General features: G+C 41.8%; 1 protein-coding gene across 5 annotated transcripts in view; it reads right to left on the reverse strand.

The window, feature by feature from the left end:
• ARHGEF6 (Rac/Cdc42 guanine nucleotide exchange factor 6) overlaps positions 1 to 12,141 on the reverse strand; it is a 117,074-nt gene continuing 104,933 nt past the window's right edge. For 4 of the 5 annotated variants that reach the window (XM_045538845.1, XM_045538847.1, XM_045538846.1 and 1 more), the window contains 6 exons: positions 11,721 to 11,741; positions 10,439 to 10,532; positions 8,503 to 8,592; positions 5,886 to 5,985; positions 3,526 to 3,580; positions 1 to 2,430 (listed from right to left, as the gene is read on the reverse strand). In XM_045538845.1, coding sequence (XP_045394801.1) covers positions 2,290 to 2,430; positions 3,526 to 3,580; positions 5,886 to 5,985; positions 8,503 to 8,592; positions 10,439 to 10,532; positions 11,721 to 11,741 — 501 coding nt within the window. In that variant the 3' untranslated portion in view covers positions 1 to 2,289. The remainder of the gene's footprint in view (positions 2,431 to 3,525; positions 3,581 to 5,885; positions 5,986 to 8,502; positions 8,593 to 10,438; positions 10,533 to 11,720; positions 11,742 to 12,141) is intronic. The other variant, XM_045538844.1, reaches the window with a different exon arrangement.

Genomic DNA, 12,141 nt, shown 5'->3' on the forward strand with positions numbered 1-12,141 from the left:
TTTTTATAAAGCACTGTTTATTCTTACGTATTGAAAATGTCAATTTTAAAAGTCTTCAAAATAAAAACAAGTTAGAAAATTTGAGCTTGTGTAAGAAGGGACATGACCAAAAAGGAACTGAAAGGCCTCTAAGGGCAGCAGTTTAATTACAGGGTGACAGGAACCCATTTATAGAGTACTGTAAACAACACAACTATGGAGACATTGCTCTCAGGTTAACATGGCTTCATTTCCTTTATATTATTATTTAGTGTGTAAGCACGGATACCACTCTGCACAAGCTTCATTACCCAGAGTACCGAGGGCCTCTCAGCAGAAGGGCTAAGTCCCATGCATATGTACACATCACTTTAAAATAAAGACCTTTCAATATTTTCAGCAATCAGCTAAAGTATTTTGTAATCACAAAAATGTTTCCTATGGATATAGTTTGCACATTTATTGCAAGCCATTGACTAACCACAGGCAGGGCAGATGAGAAGATCTGTGTTGCTGTTGTTATTGGTGGTGGTGCTTTTAATTTTTAAGTGAAGAATGTCATATCTAAACTGTTGTGCTTAAGAACAGAACAACAGCCATTCCTAGAAATCGTCTTTACTCTTCAGCTTCCAATGACAGCTGTAAGTGCTTGGCTGATGGTGGACTGCAGGAATAGTCCATTTCCTGTGGATCGTGTCATTTCTGCTGTGCAGAAAGCAAACAACAGCCCCGTACCTTGTAGCTATGGGACATTGAGACCCTCAGTACCAGAAGGAAAAAGGGCTCCTCAGCAAGCTGGGGGTTTCAAGCTTCAAGTTTGGTTTCTAAACATTTGCAAAACCCATATTTACAGGCACTGATCAAATGTATCTGGAAGACAATTTTGATCAGCTCTTTGGCCCTTGGCCTCTCTTCCAGTCACCTTCCCCACCCTGCCAGTTTCCCTTGTCTTTGGGGGAGGGAGGGGCAGATTGCGCTGCTCTGTCCTAGGGCCTTGGGCCAATTCTCAATTGTACTGGATTGGTTGTGCGCTGCTCTGTGACTCTCTTCTGAAGCTGGTTTCTCACAGTTCTGGTTTCTGGGATACTTACAAAGTTGATGGTTTGATTCAATGAGCAACTTGAGTAAGCCAGTTCCAAATAATCAGCTTCACTAGTAACTAGCACACAGCTACTAGAGGGGCCCTTTTGTTCTGCATATACACACTTGATCAACAGCACATTTCTGCAAATAAGGCATAGAGTCCTACTCAAAGTGGCCAATGAATATTACAACTTCTCACAGCATATATGAGAGAGCAATACAATGAATGAAAGCCGTCTACTAGGCATGATATCTCCTCGATGCAGATTGTTTCAAAGGACAAAAGGTCGCAGTTTGAATATGCAATGTAGATAAAGTAACTGTTCACAGTCTAACTACATTTTTTTAAAATTAGCAAAGCTCATACATACTAGTTTACACACCACTTGATATGGTTGGCTAAAAGCACTGGGGAAATAGAAAACTTACACATTAGGCAGAAGGCTTGGGAAAAAACCTATCATGCACAGGGAAGAAATGGTCAACTCTGCTGTTGAAGGGGAAGATTGTCCAATACACTTTGCTGATGGATTTGGTGTTGGCAAGGATGACCCGAGCTTCTGCCCCACTGAGTTACAATGTACACCAACACAACAAAAATAAGGGTACTACAGTTTTCTTGGTCTTATTGACAACATAAGGCAGTAACAAAAAAAAGTGTGATTGAGGGATGGCACGTGATGGTCTAGGAAAGGGCAGCTGGGTCATTGGGCCAACGTGCTCATCTTTCACCCTACTCGCATCATAGCTCAAGAACCTTTGCCTTCAGTAATTAGGTACTGTGGGGCTTGGAGGTACAGGAAGGCATTGGCGGGAAAGTTGGATTCTCATTTAATAAGCCATGGTCGTCTGCTTTGCAACAGCAGCCTGCCCAAAGAATGTGACCCAAGGGCAATGGCGGAAAGCCATCTGAAAACCTTTGAAGTCATTTGCCTGCATTCACTTTCCTTTTCTTACTGAATGGAAAAGATTCTGGGGCCACTTCTGCCACCTCCTGCTTTTTCCTCTGCTGACAAAAATGAACAACCAACCAATAACCAAACAACAAATGCCCAAGCTCACACACACACACACACACACACACACACACAGGGAGAGAAAGAGAGAGAATGAGAGAGACTCAAACACAAAATAAAAGCCACAGAACTGAGCAAATGGAGTCAAATCATTCTGTGGGACATTTCAAGATGCCCTGAAGGCACTCTCTGCCTAGCAGCACAGTGATGGTTATGGAAGAATCGAGGTCTTGCTACTGGACTCAGCTCGAATACACTCATCTGTTTGCTTCAGTAGCCTCCGGACCAGCTTTTCAAGATCCCTTCTTGACTTCAATTCTTCTTCCAGGCATTGCTTCATCCTTTTATTCTCCTGTAATGGGGAAAGACATGTAGATTACCACACAGAAGAGGCCCTGCCTGGGGCTCCTCCTACTCATCTTCGCAGCAGCCTTCACCACCCACTCGCTTTCATTCCTCAACCTCCCCTCCCTCAGCATCTAAGACAAGGCAGACTCTTGATTCTCCTACCTGTCTCTGGCAAGCCTTCTGCATTCTTTTCTCCTGCCCTGTCCCTCTTCTAATTCAACACTTTTTTTCACGTAGTGTCTCTTCTCTTTCAACCCAAGTGTCTATTAAGGCATCTCCCAAATATCTCTGGTACGGACCTCATCTCCTGAGCACCAGGTCCACAATCCCAAATGCCAGGTTGGTATTTCCACCTAGATACATTACAAGCATCTCAAAGTCATTAGGTCCTAAAGTGAACTCAGTATCTCCTCTGACACTCCAAACTTCTCCTCCTCCTGTGGTTCCTGATCTCCATGAAGGACACCACCATACCAAATTAGATACCCAGGGAAGAAGCTCCATCTTTAATCCCTGGCTCTTCTTGATCATATTCCATCGGTTCAAATCCTGTGATGTGCAGCCCTTTTACATTCGTCCTCCTCCTCCACGATACGACCTCATTGGCCTGCCTCAGTTCAGGACTTTGACATGTCACACCCTGAGTTTTGTAAGAACCTCCTAAATAGTCTTCCAGTCCCTGGTCTCTCTCCCCTCCCATCCAGCCCTCACCCTGTCACCAGGTACAGTCAGTCCTCGCACACAAGGTGAGCGTGCACAATGGAGCACTGGACTATATCGGCAGAAAAGCCCACAAACACACACCCACAAATCGTATGTCTTTTCTTAAGGTCTGTTTACAGATAACAGGGAAAAGGAAAGTTGTAACTAAATTTGCAACCGTATTGCAAACTACTAAATATGAATGTAATCAAGCTTCAGAAATTTAAACCCAAGGCTATGTGGAAAAATCAACAAAACCTACCTTGCTGACACAAGGAAAATAAAAATCCCCTTTCACAACCTTGCTCCTGGACCTTTCCTGACAGCACTACCAGTGTGTGGCAAGGAACAGGGAGTGGTTCTATTATCTTAGAAAATGACTTTCACATTGTATTACCTGTTTCAGTTCCTTGACCTCATCCTTCAAGGCATAAACAGTGTCGACAAGGCTCCTAGAACACAAGGATAAGATTCAGAGACGAATGTCTAGCACTGAAGTATTGTTACATAATACTTAACAATAAAAGCAGCTTTATAAAAATGAAGATCCTCAAAAGTTCTGGACTTTCTAGGTAATCAGGAATGGTACTGCTCTGAATGGTCCTTATTTTCCTTATTCTGATGGGAGAACCACCACCACCACACATGCTTATTCAAACGCCACGTCCTTGCACCTTTTCTCTACCTCCCACCTCCTTTGCTACTCGCTTTCCAGCTTGGTAAGAAAAAAAACCAAGAGACTAGGGTCTGTTATAAGGTTTTTATTTCTAGCTTTTTGCGGTATAAATGACAAAAGTGTGCAATTTGATGTTTTGATATATGATACATTGTGAAATGAGTACCACTATCAAGGTAATTAACACATGCATCATCTGACACAGTTACCATTTTTTGTGAGTCTGGTGAGAACACTTAAGAACTACTCTCTCAGCAAACATCAATATAAAATACAGTACTGCTAACTATACAGTTGTCCCTCAGTATCCATGGAGGATTGGTTCCAGAACCCCTCATGGATACCAAAGTCCAAGGATGCTCAAGTCCTTTGTATAAAATGGGATCGTATTTGCATACACCTAAACACATACTTCCATACACTTTAAATCATCTCTAGATTACTTATAATACTTAATACAATGTAAATGCCATGTAAACAGTTGTTATACCATATTTTTAAGAAAACAATATGAAAAAAATTCTGTACGTGTTCAGCACAGACACAACCCTCCATTTTTTTCCCAAATATTTTCGAGCCAGGATTGGTTGAATCCACAGATGCAGAACCCATGTATACAGAGGGCTGACTCTCATCACCATGCTGTACATTAATTAGCTCTCCAGAACTTGTCCATCCTGCATAACTGAAATTTTGTGTCCTTTGACCAACATCTCCCCATTTTTCCCCTCCTCTCAGCCCCTGGGAAACACCATTCTACTCTCTGTTTTTATGAGTTTGACTTTTTGAGATTCCCATCATAAGAGTTTGATTTCTCTAGCTTTGGGGCAGGAACAAATGTTCCTACCCCACCTAATGTATAAGGAGAGGTATCACAGGGCTCTGCCTATTCTACCATATCTGTTCTATGGCATTGCCCTTCTCAGCTCTTTGACCCCACATGACACAAAGTCAGGGGCATCATTTCTGGAGGATCCTGTATATTACAAAAAAAGAATGAAGTCCCCTGGGTGGGTTGTAGAACAGCCTTTTCCTCTCTGGCTCTCTCCCTGGACAAGACCTTAGGGATCTAGGTTTCAGTTCTGATCCTGCCACTTACTGGTCCTAGAACCTTGGGTAACCAGTTTCCTTCCTTCTGATCCTCTCTTGGTCTTAATTTCATTACATATAAAATAGGTATAATATCACATTCCCTGAAAAACTCACAAAGTTGTGAAGATTAATATAGCTATAATAATAATAATTAGCATAATTATCGTTATTTGTTGAGTGCTAGCCTTTATACTTATCATTCCATTTAACCTCACAACAATTCTGAACTATTACTATCATCCCCATTTTACAGATGAGGAAACTGAGGCATAGAGAGGTGAAGGAACTTGCTCTAGGTCACACAGATAATGAGTAGGAGAATTGGGAGCTGAACCAGGACTGTTCTTCTCTCAAGTCTAAGTTCTTTTACCATATCACTTCATACACCAGATGCAAAAATACATTGAGACAAGCATCTTGAAATATGCTGCCCTAAGCAAATCTAGGCCTGACTTCAGAAATGACTCAAGTTTAAACAAATGAATTATTTGGCTACTTTGTGTTTATTTTATGAGCCATAAAGTACTTAACCTGATTTTCCCCCCTTAGGTCACACTCACTACTGTGCAAAGGTAAGGCAGAGACATAATTTCCATGAACCTCAGTTTCCTTATGTGTAGAAGTGGTGAGAGTAATGCTTACCTCACCGGATTGCTGGAGGATTTTAAATGAGGTCAGCTATGGGAAAGTATAGCTCCTGACTCAAAAAATGTAAGCGATATCTCTCTGGTACCTCCTAAACCCATCCGGAGCACCGATATTCTCCTGTGCCCTGAAGTAGCTTAGCGTATGGAGGAGCTGCTCTGGAGGGCTCTGGCACCGCTGCCTGTCCTTTTTCCCTTCCTTTGTGGGGCAGTAGCCCTCTCAAGGCTCCCAACTGCATGTGCTCAGCAAAGAGGGTCACTTTCCCAAATGTGGAGGGGCTGCCTGGCCAGACCTTCTCGCCAGCCCCCCGACAAACCAGGCAAGGTTTAGTCTGCTCTACTCACTTTTCTTCCATGATGGTCTGGCCATTGCTTCTGGTTTCTTCAATGATGAGTTTCTCTTCCTCAGGGAGTAAGACTTGTGGGACAGAATCTTTGCGAGTACCTACAGACAAGGGTTGCAAGAGGGAGGAGAGGGAAAAGTTACTAGTGAAGAGCATTTTATAGGTATTAGTTCCCTTCCACCATTGTTATAGAAGGGTCTTTGTTCATAGCATATGGCTACATTGCACCCAGAGGGCAGTCACCCAACCTTTGCTGACTAAATCTTCCTGACGTGAGAAATTTTAAATGGCCAAATATATTGATTCAATTTTCTTGTGTGTGTATGTTGGTCAGGGGGAGCATTTCATACTCAGAGAAATAACATGAAAGGGCCTCTGTAATACCTGTCCTCAACCAAGACCTCCACTCATTCCTGTTTTGCCTCCTCCAGAGCAAAGAGCTGACCAGAGATCGCCCTTCCCTGCAACTCTCCAGGAAATGACACACCACATCCTACACTATGGTGCTCTGTAATTGTGGTAAACGTCAGGTGGAGAGTAGCACCACACTGGAATAGATGTTTAAAGGGGCTCAGAAGCATCATTCATGCTCAGTTGTTCTCTTTACAGTCCTATAGGATAAAGTAGGGTCACTTAAGACCACTTTGATCAGGGTAGAGTGGGGTTGGCAAAGACGCAGGTGTCCTCACTGCTCTCTGCTCAGAATGTCTCCAGGCTCTGGGGCAGAAGAGGTGACAAAACAGATACGAGTCCTCGACTAAACAGCTCTCCTGCACTTCCAACCTGCCCCTCACTCTGAATCTTTCCTCTCAGAGCTCAAGTGCTTAATCTTTGCTCTCCCTGAGCCTCCAGCCTCCTCTCTTCTAGGCCAAGTTCCTTCAGCAAAATGTACACTCACGCCTTCACTTAATCACCTCCCCTATCCTGAAGTCAGATGTTTCTCTCCCTTTCGCAGGGCCCAACACTTTGTAGGTGCTTAACACAGTTGGCCGTCCATATCTGCGGGCTCCACACCTATGGATTCAGTCAATCGTGGACGGAAAATATTCAGAAAAAATAATACTAATTAAAAATCCAATACAGTCTAACAACCATTTACATAGCATTTATATCATATTAGGTATTATAAGTAACCCAGAGATGATTTAAAGTATACAGGAGGATGTGCATAGGTTATATGCAAATACTACGCCATTGTATATCAGGGACTTGCACATCCTCAGATTTGCGAACCAATCCCTCAGGATACTGAGAGCCAGCTGTGAGTGGACAGCAGAGTGACTGACTGATCCACGGAATGAATGCAGCAAGAGCTGAGAGCAGGCAGTCCTAGGGAAACAGGACTTCTAGCTGGAGAGGGAGACAGGGTAGCAGGTCACTGTGATGCTAAATGGCCTGCTGTGTGCCAAGCACGGTGCTAGACACTTTCCACACGACAAAGGCAGGCTAGGGAGGAGAGCTGAAGATGTGCATCTTTAAGCTAGAACACTTTCCCTGCACCTCTGAGCAGATCCATCAACTGTGTCGATGTGAAAAGAGGTGATGGGGAGGGAGGCGAGATGGGATTTTGCATGAGGGATGCTTCCTGTGATGTCTGCTTGTCCCGCTCTCTGTCCAAGTTTTCACGATAAAAAACCACTCTCACTTTCCTCTCCTGGCTCCTCGAAACTTATTATCAGACCGGGGCATGCCCAAAGCCACAGGCAGGTTTTGTCTGCGAAGCAGAAAGTGTGACAGTCCCCTCTTCACGGTCAAAAGTGTCAACTTTCACATCGAACATTTTCCTCATGTCAGCCTTAGAGAAGTGTGTTGCTTTGAAAGAATATATCAAAGTAACCTAACAAATCCCCTCCCACACTCAAGAGACTGGTCAGTGGCTGCCCAAAATGGAGTGCTATGGAGTATTCATTTCTGATGCAGATGCAAAAACCTCACAAAAGGTATCCTGAACGTTTATAGTTAATGGAAGACAAAAGACATAATTGATGTGACCTGGCTTTTAAAAAGCACAAGGATGAATCAGAAAACTTTATCTCGATTTCACTTTGTAACCTGAAAGTTGTTTGGGGAAATACCCTCACCTAATAGCTCCCTGATAAATTTTATACATTTTGAACAAGCCCTGCTAAGCAGCTACATTTCCAGATTTTCAGAGCAACTTTGAAACTTGAGTTTGGTGAAGCATTGTTCGCTTAAATATGCAGCTGATCAAAGATAGTATTTTGACTTCCTTTCCAAATCTGCCTATAAGAAGAGATTAGCATCAGTTCACAGACACAGGAACTCTCTGGGCTCTTTAATTCCTAACTAGTGTTGGTGAAGGTATCTGCGTGCTTCAAAGGAGAATGACTTTAAAAAAATTTTTTCATTTCTATCACCTCCAACATTTTTACTCTTGCATCTCTCTTTCTGGGTGAAAACAACAGTGGGTAAACAAACCGCTTGGTAGCTAAAACCACCTTATCTGAAAGATGCAGTCCTGCACCGCTCCTCTGCACCAAGTCACCTGCTTTCCACACCCTGCAACCCATCTGGGCCGCTGTTCTCTTTTTCTAAGAGGCAGTAAGCAGTAAAGAAGAAACATCACTCATTAGAGAAAGTTGTTTGGGGGCACCTACTTGAGCCATGGCCTTGTTGAAAATTGGCGCTGGTGCAATAGGCTTCAATCACTTTAAGAATCTGAGCATCCTCTTCAAGGGCAGCTGTACCTGTCAAATTTAATTAATAATGACTTTTCATAGGTATATGCCTCTTAGACCCTCAAAATGATGCAGTGCACTACCCTACTGCCAGGGACTGGCTTCTCTGACCAGTAGTGTTTCTGAAAGGCAGGAGAAAGAGCTGTCCAACCCCAGTGACAGCATCCCCACAGAGCTCTGGGGTCAGCCCCAGCAAGTTCAGCACAAAGCGGGACTTGATCTCGAAGCCCAGAGCTCCAACTTGGGGGGTCCTGTCAGTGGTTTCTTGGAGGCCAAAATCACAGCACTGGGCTTGGTGCTGGCTTCAGCTCTCATACACAACAGCCTTCTCCTCCTCTACATTTCAAGGCTCACCTTCTCTAGGAAGCTTTCCCCTGTTAACCCCACCCATTTTTCCATCCAGTCAGCAGAGTCACTGATTCTTCCTCCTCCTTTCTCCCCCTCCCAACTCACTTTTGAAATGACTGGATGTCAGCACCCTATTAACATGCCGATGTGCGCACCTAGGTGGAGGATGGGGGATGGGGCATGCCAAAGCTGTAGTCAAGCAAAGATTTATTTAAGCTACATTTTATTTTTTCTTTTTTTAAATCTTTTGTAGAGATGAAGTCTCACTATGTTGCCCAGTTGGTCTTGAACACCTGGGCTCAAGCAATCCTCCCACTTTGGCCTCCCAAAGTGCTGGGATTATAGGCGTGAGCCACTGCCTCCGGCCTTACCTATATTTTCAAGTGATACACACAGTTCTGTCACCTCTCTGTGATACATCACTTACTCCTTCACATGTATCCCAAAGAACCTTGGTCACAGCCTTATAGCCAAATATGTCCATATCGATTGGCTAAGCAATCTTGTAGTCTGCCTCTAAATCAAGCCATGTTATAGATGTCAACAGTCTAGTTCCTTGGCTAATTGAGAATAGCACTGAGCATCAGACTTCCAGAAGGATTTTAGCCTTCCTGTCTATTTAGTCTGTCTCTATACAGGAAAATATCTCAGGCATCAGAAAGTACAAGGGGGCCGGGTGCGGTGGCTCATGCCTGTAATCCTAGCACTCTGGGAGGCCAAGGCGGGTGGATTGTTTGAGCTCAGGAGTTCGAGACCAGCCTGAGCAAGAGTGAGACCCCGTTTCTACTAAAAATAGAAAGAAATTATCTGGACAGCTAAAAATATATATAGAAAAATTAGCTGGGCATGGTGGCGCATGCCTGTAATTGCAGCTACTCGGGAGGCTGAGGCAGAAGGATCGCTTGAGCCCAGGAGTTTGAGGTTGCTGTGAGCTAGGCTGACGCCACGGCATTCTAGCACTCTAGCCTGGGCAACAGAGTGAGACTCTGACTCAAAAAAAAGAAAGAAAGAAAGAAAGAAAGAAAGAAAGAAAGAAAGAAAGAAAGAAAGAAAGAAAGAAAGAAAGAAAGAAAGAAAGAGAGAGAGAGAGAGAGAGAGAGAGAGAAAGAAAGAAAGAAAGGAAAGAAAGAAAGAAAGAAAGAAAGAAAGAAAGAAAGAAAGAAAGAAAGAAAGAAAGAAAGAAAGAAAGAAAGAAAGAACAAGGGAAAAAAATGTACCCATAGCAAATGGGTCCCTTTAGAGGTTCTAAATCAGTTGGAGTGAAATGTTCAACACAAAAATGGCACAGAGGATGTCTGCCTAAGATGACATGAAGTGCATGCAGCAGGAAGCAGCTTATTCAAAAGTCTTAAGAGGTGACCAAACCTTTCCATACATTTTTTAATGTAACAGATGATGCCAAGAAAAACTTGCTCTAATCATCTGCTTTTAAAAAAATTCTCAGGTAAAAAAAGATTCTCATGTTAGTTCATCCATAAACAACTTTCAGAAAGTAGAAAACACGTACTTTTCCTAATCACATATTCCTCCTCTGATGGTTTTCTCTCAGTCTTTCTTTTATGAAGAAACTTCTTCATCGTTTTGGGGCTTTTACTAGACTCCTGTAAGGATAGAGGTTTCTTAGTGAATTAAAATTCTTCCCCCAAAACAAATTTAAAAGAGCAAATGAAATTAAATAGAATGCCTCTCTCTTATTTTGACAATCTCAGTTAGGAGCACATCAAAATTTAATGCTATACACATCAAAAATGGCCCCAGTAAACTCAAAAGGGTTAAATAAAACAGAGGCAATGACATTATCCTCTTGGTTTCCATAGGAGTGAGAATAAGAATGGAGTGTGCCTACTGAAGATGTGGCAGCTTCTCCAGGAGGCCAAATGCCTTTAGGGTACCATCTGCAGAGAAAGTAATAGATGTCAACCCTAGAAAAATAAAAGCATTTCTAACTTGGTTTATGTTCTCCACTGATACAGTTTTAGGGGAATTAAATATCAATTATAACTACTAATATAGTATTTATCACTTTTCAAAGACCTTCAAAACTATTTAAATAATTTCTCCTTAGCAACAGTCCCACAGAGAATATAATTTCCATTTGTCAGATGAGAAAGTTAACACAGAAACTAAGTAATTTTCCTGCAGTCAGAGAGAAATCAAATGAAGGATTTCCTGATAAATAATTTTGGGTTAGGAGTAACATACCCACAGCAAAGCTTAACCATACATAATACAAGGCTGTATTTTTAATTAATAGATAAAAGAGATGGAAATTATCGAATTTGCTTTTGTCTTATGAATAACTAGTAGGTCGGAGAAAGTGCTCATGATCAATATCCAAGTAAATAGATTAGGATCTTAGGAAAAAACCCTCTTGATCATCTTATCCCAATCTTCCATTCAATGTATATACATGAAGCATGGATAATAATTAGTACTCTAAAAACATATAAAACAAAGAACTTAATTTCTTTCACTTAGCCACAGTAATCCACTCAGACTTAAAAACAGACAGATATGAAAAATTCATGTGACATAAACAACAGGAAGAAGCAGCACTTAAAAAACAGGAAAATGAGCATTTTAAGGCATTATAAGATGATATTTTCATATGTTTTCCACAAAAGCCTACTTTTTGAAGAAAATACTTACATGTCACAATTGCATCTTCATATTTTAGCCACCAATTATAACAAGGGACAAAACAAGCATAAAGGAAAGCTTCATTCATCAAAGGTTACAGCACAGCATTATGATGTAACTGTAAGCCAAAGATATCATTCTACCCTTACCTTTAAGATATAAGACATCCTCTAAAATGAATATGTAAAGAAAGAGAAGATGAGCGTGAGAGGTCGATGGTTATAATGACCAAATTCATTTATCAATAATTCTAAAACAACATTCGAAATGTTAGTGTTATCATAAATTACACAGCGAGAATATCATCACATTTCCCACATTAGTTTCAGATGCAATATCATCATGCAAAAGCCCAAGGAATACAGTTCTGTGCAGAATAACAAATGCTGAAAATAACTGAAATAAACACTGTATAGTAAGAATATATTAATAACTCTCTTTCCCCGGTGGAAACAAAGTGATCATGCCTTAGTTTTAATAGATTAGTTATGTGAAGGATTAAGTCAACTTTACCCTTCAGAGCTCACCTTAATTTGAATTTAGTAAGTGACAATTACAAAATATCCATCA

The sequence above is a fragment of the Lemur catta genome, chromosome X (genome assembly GCF_020740605.2).
Source record: "Lemur catta isolate mLemCat1 chromosome X, mLemCat1.pri, whole genome shotgun sequence".
Taxonomy (NCBI): Eukaryota; Metazoa; Chordata; class Mammalia; order Primates; family Lemuridae; genus Lemur; species Lemur catta.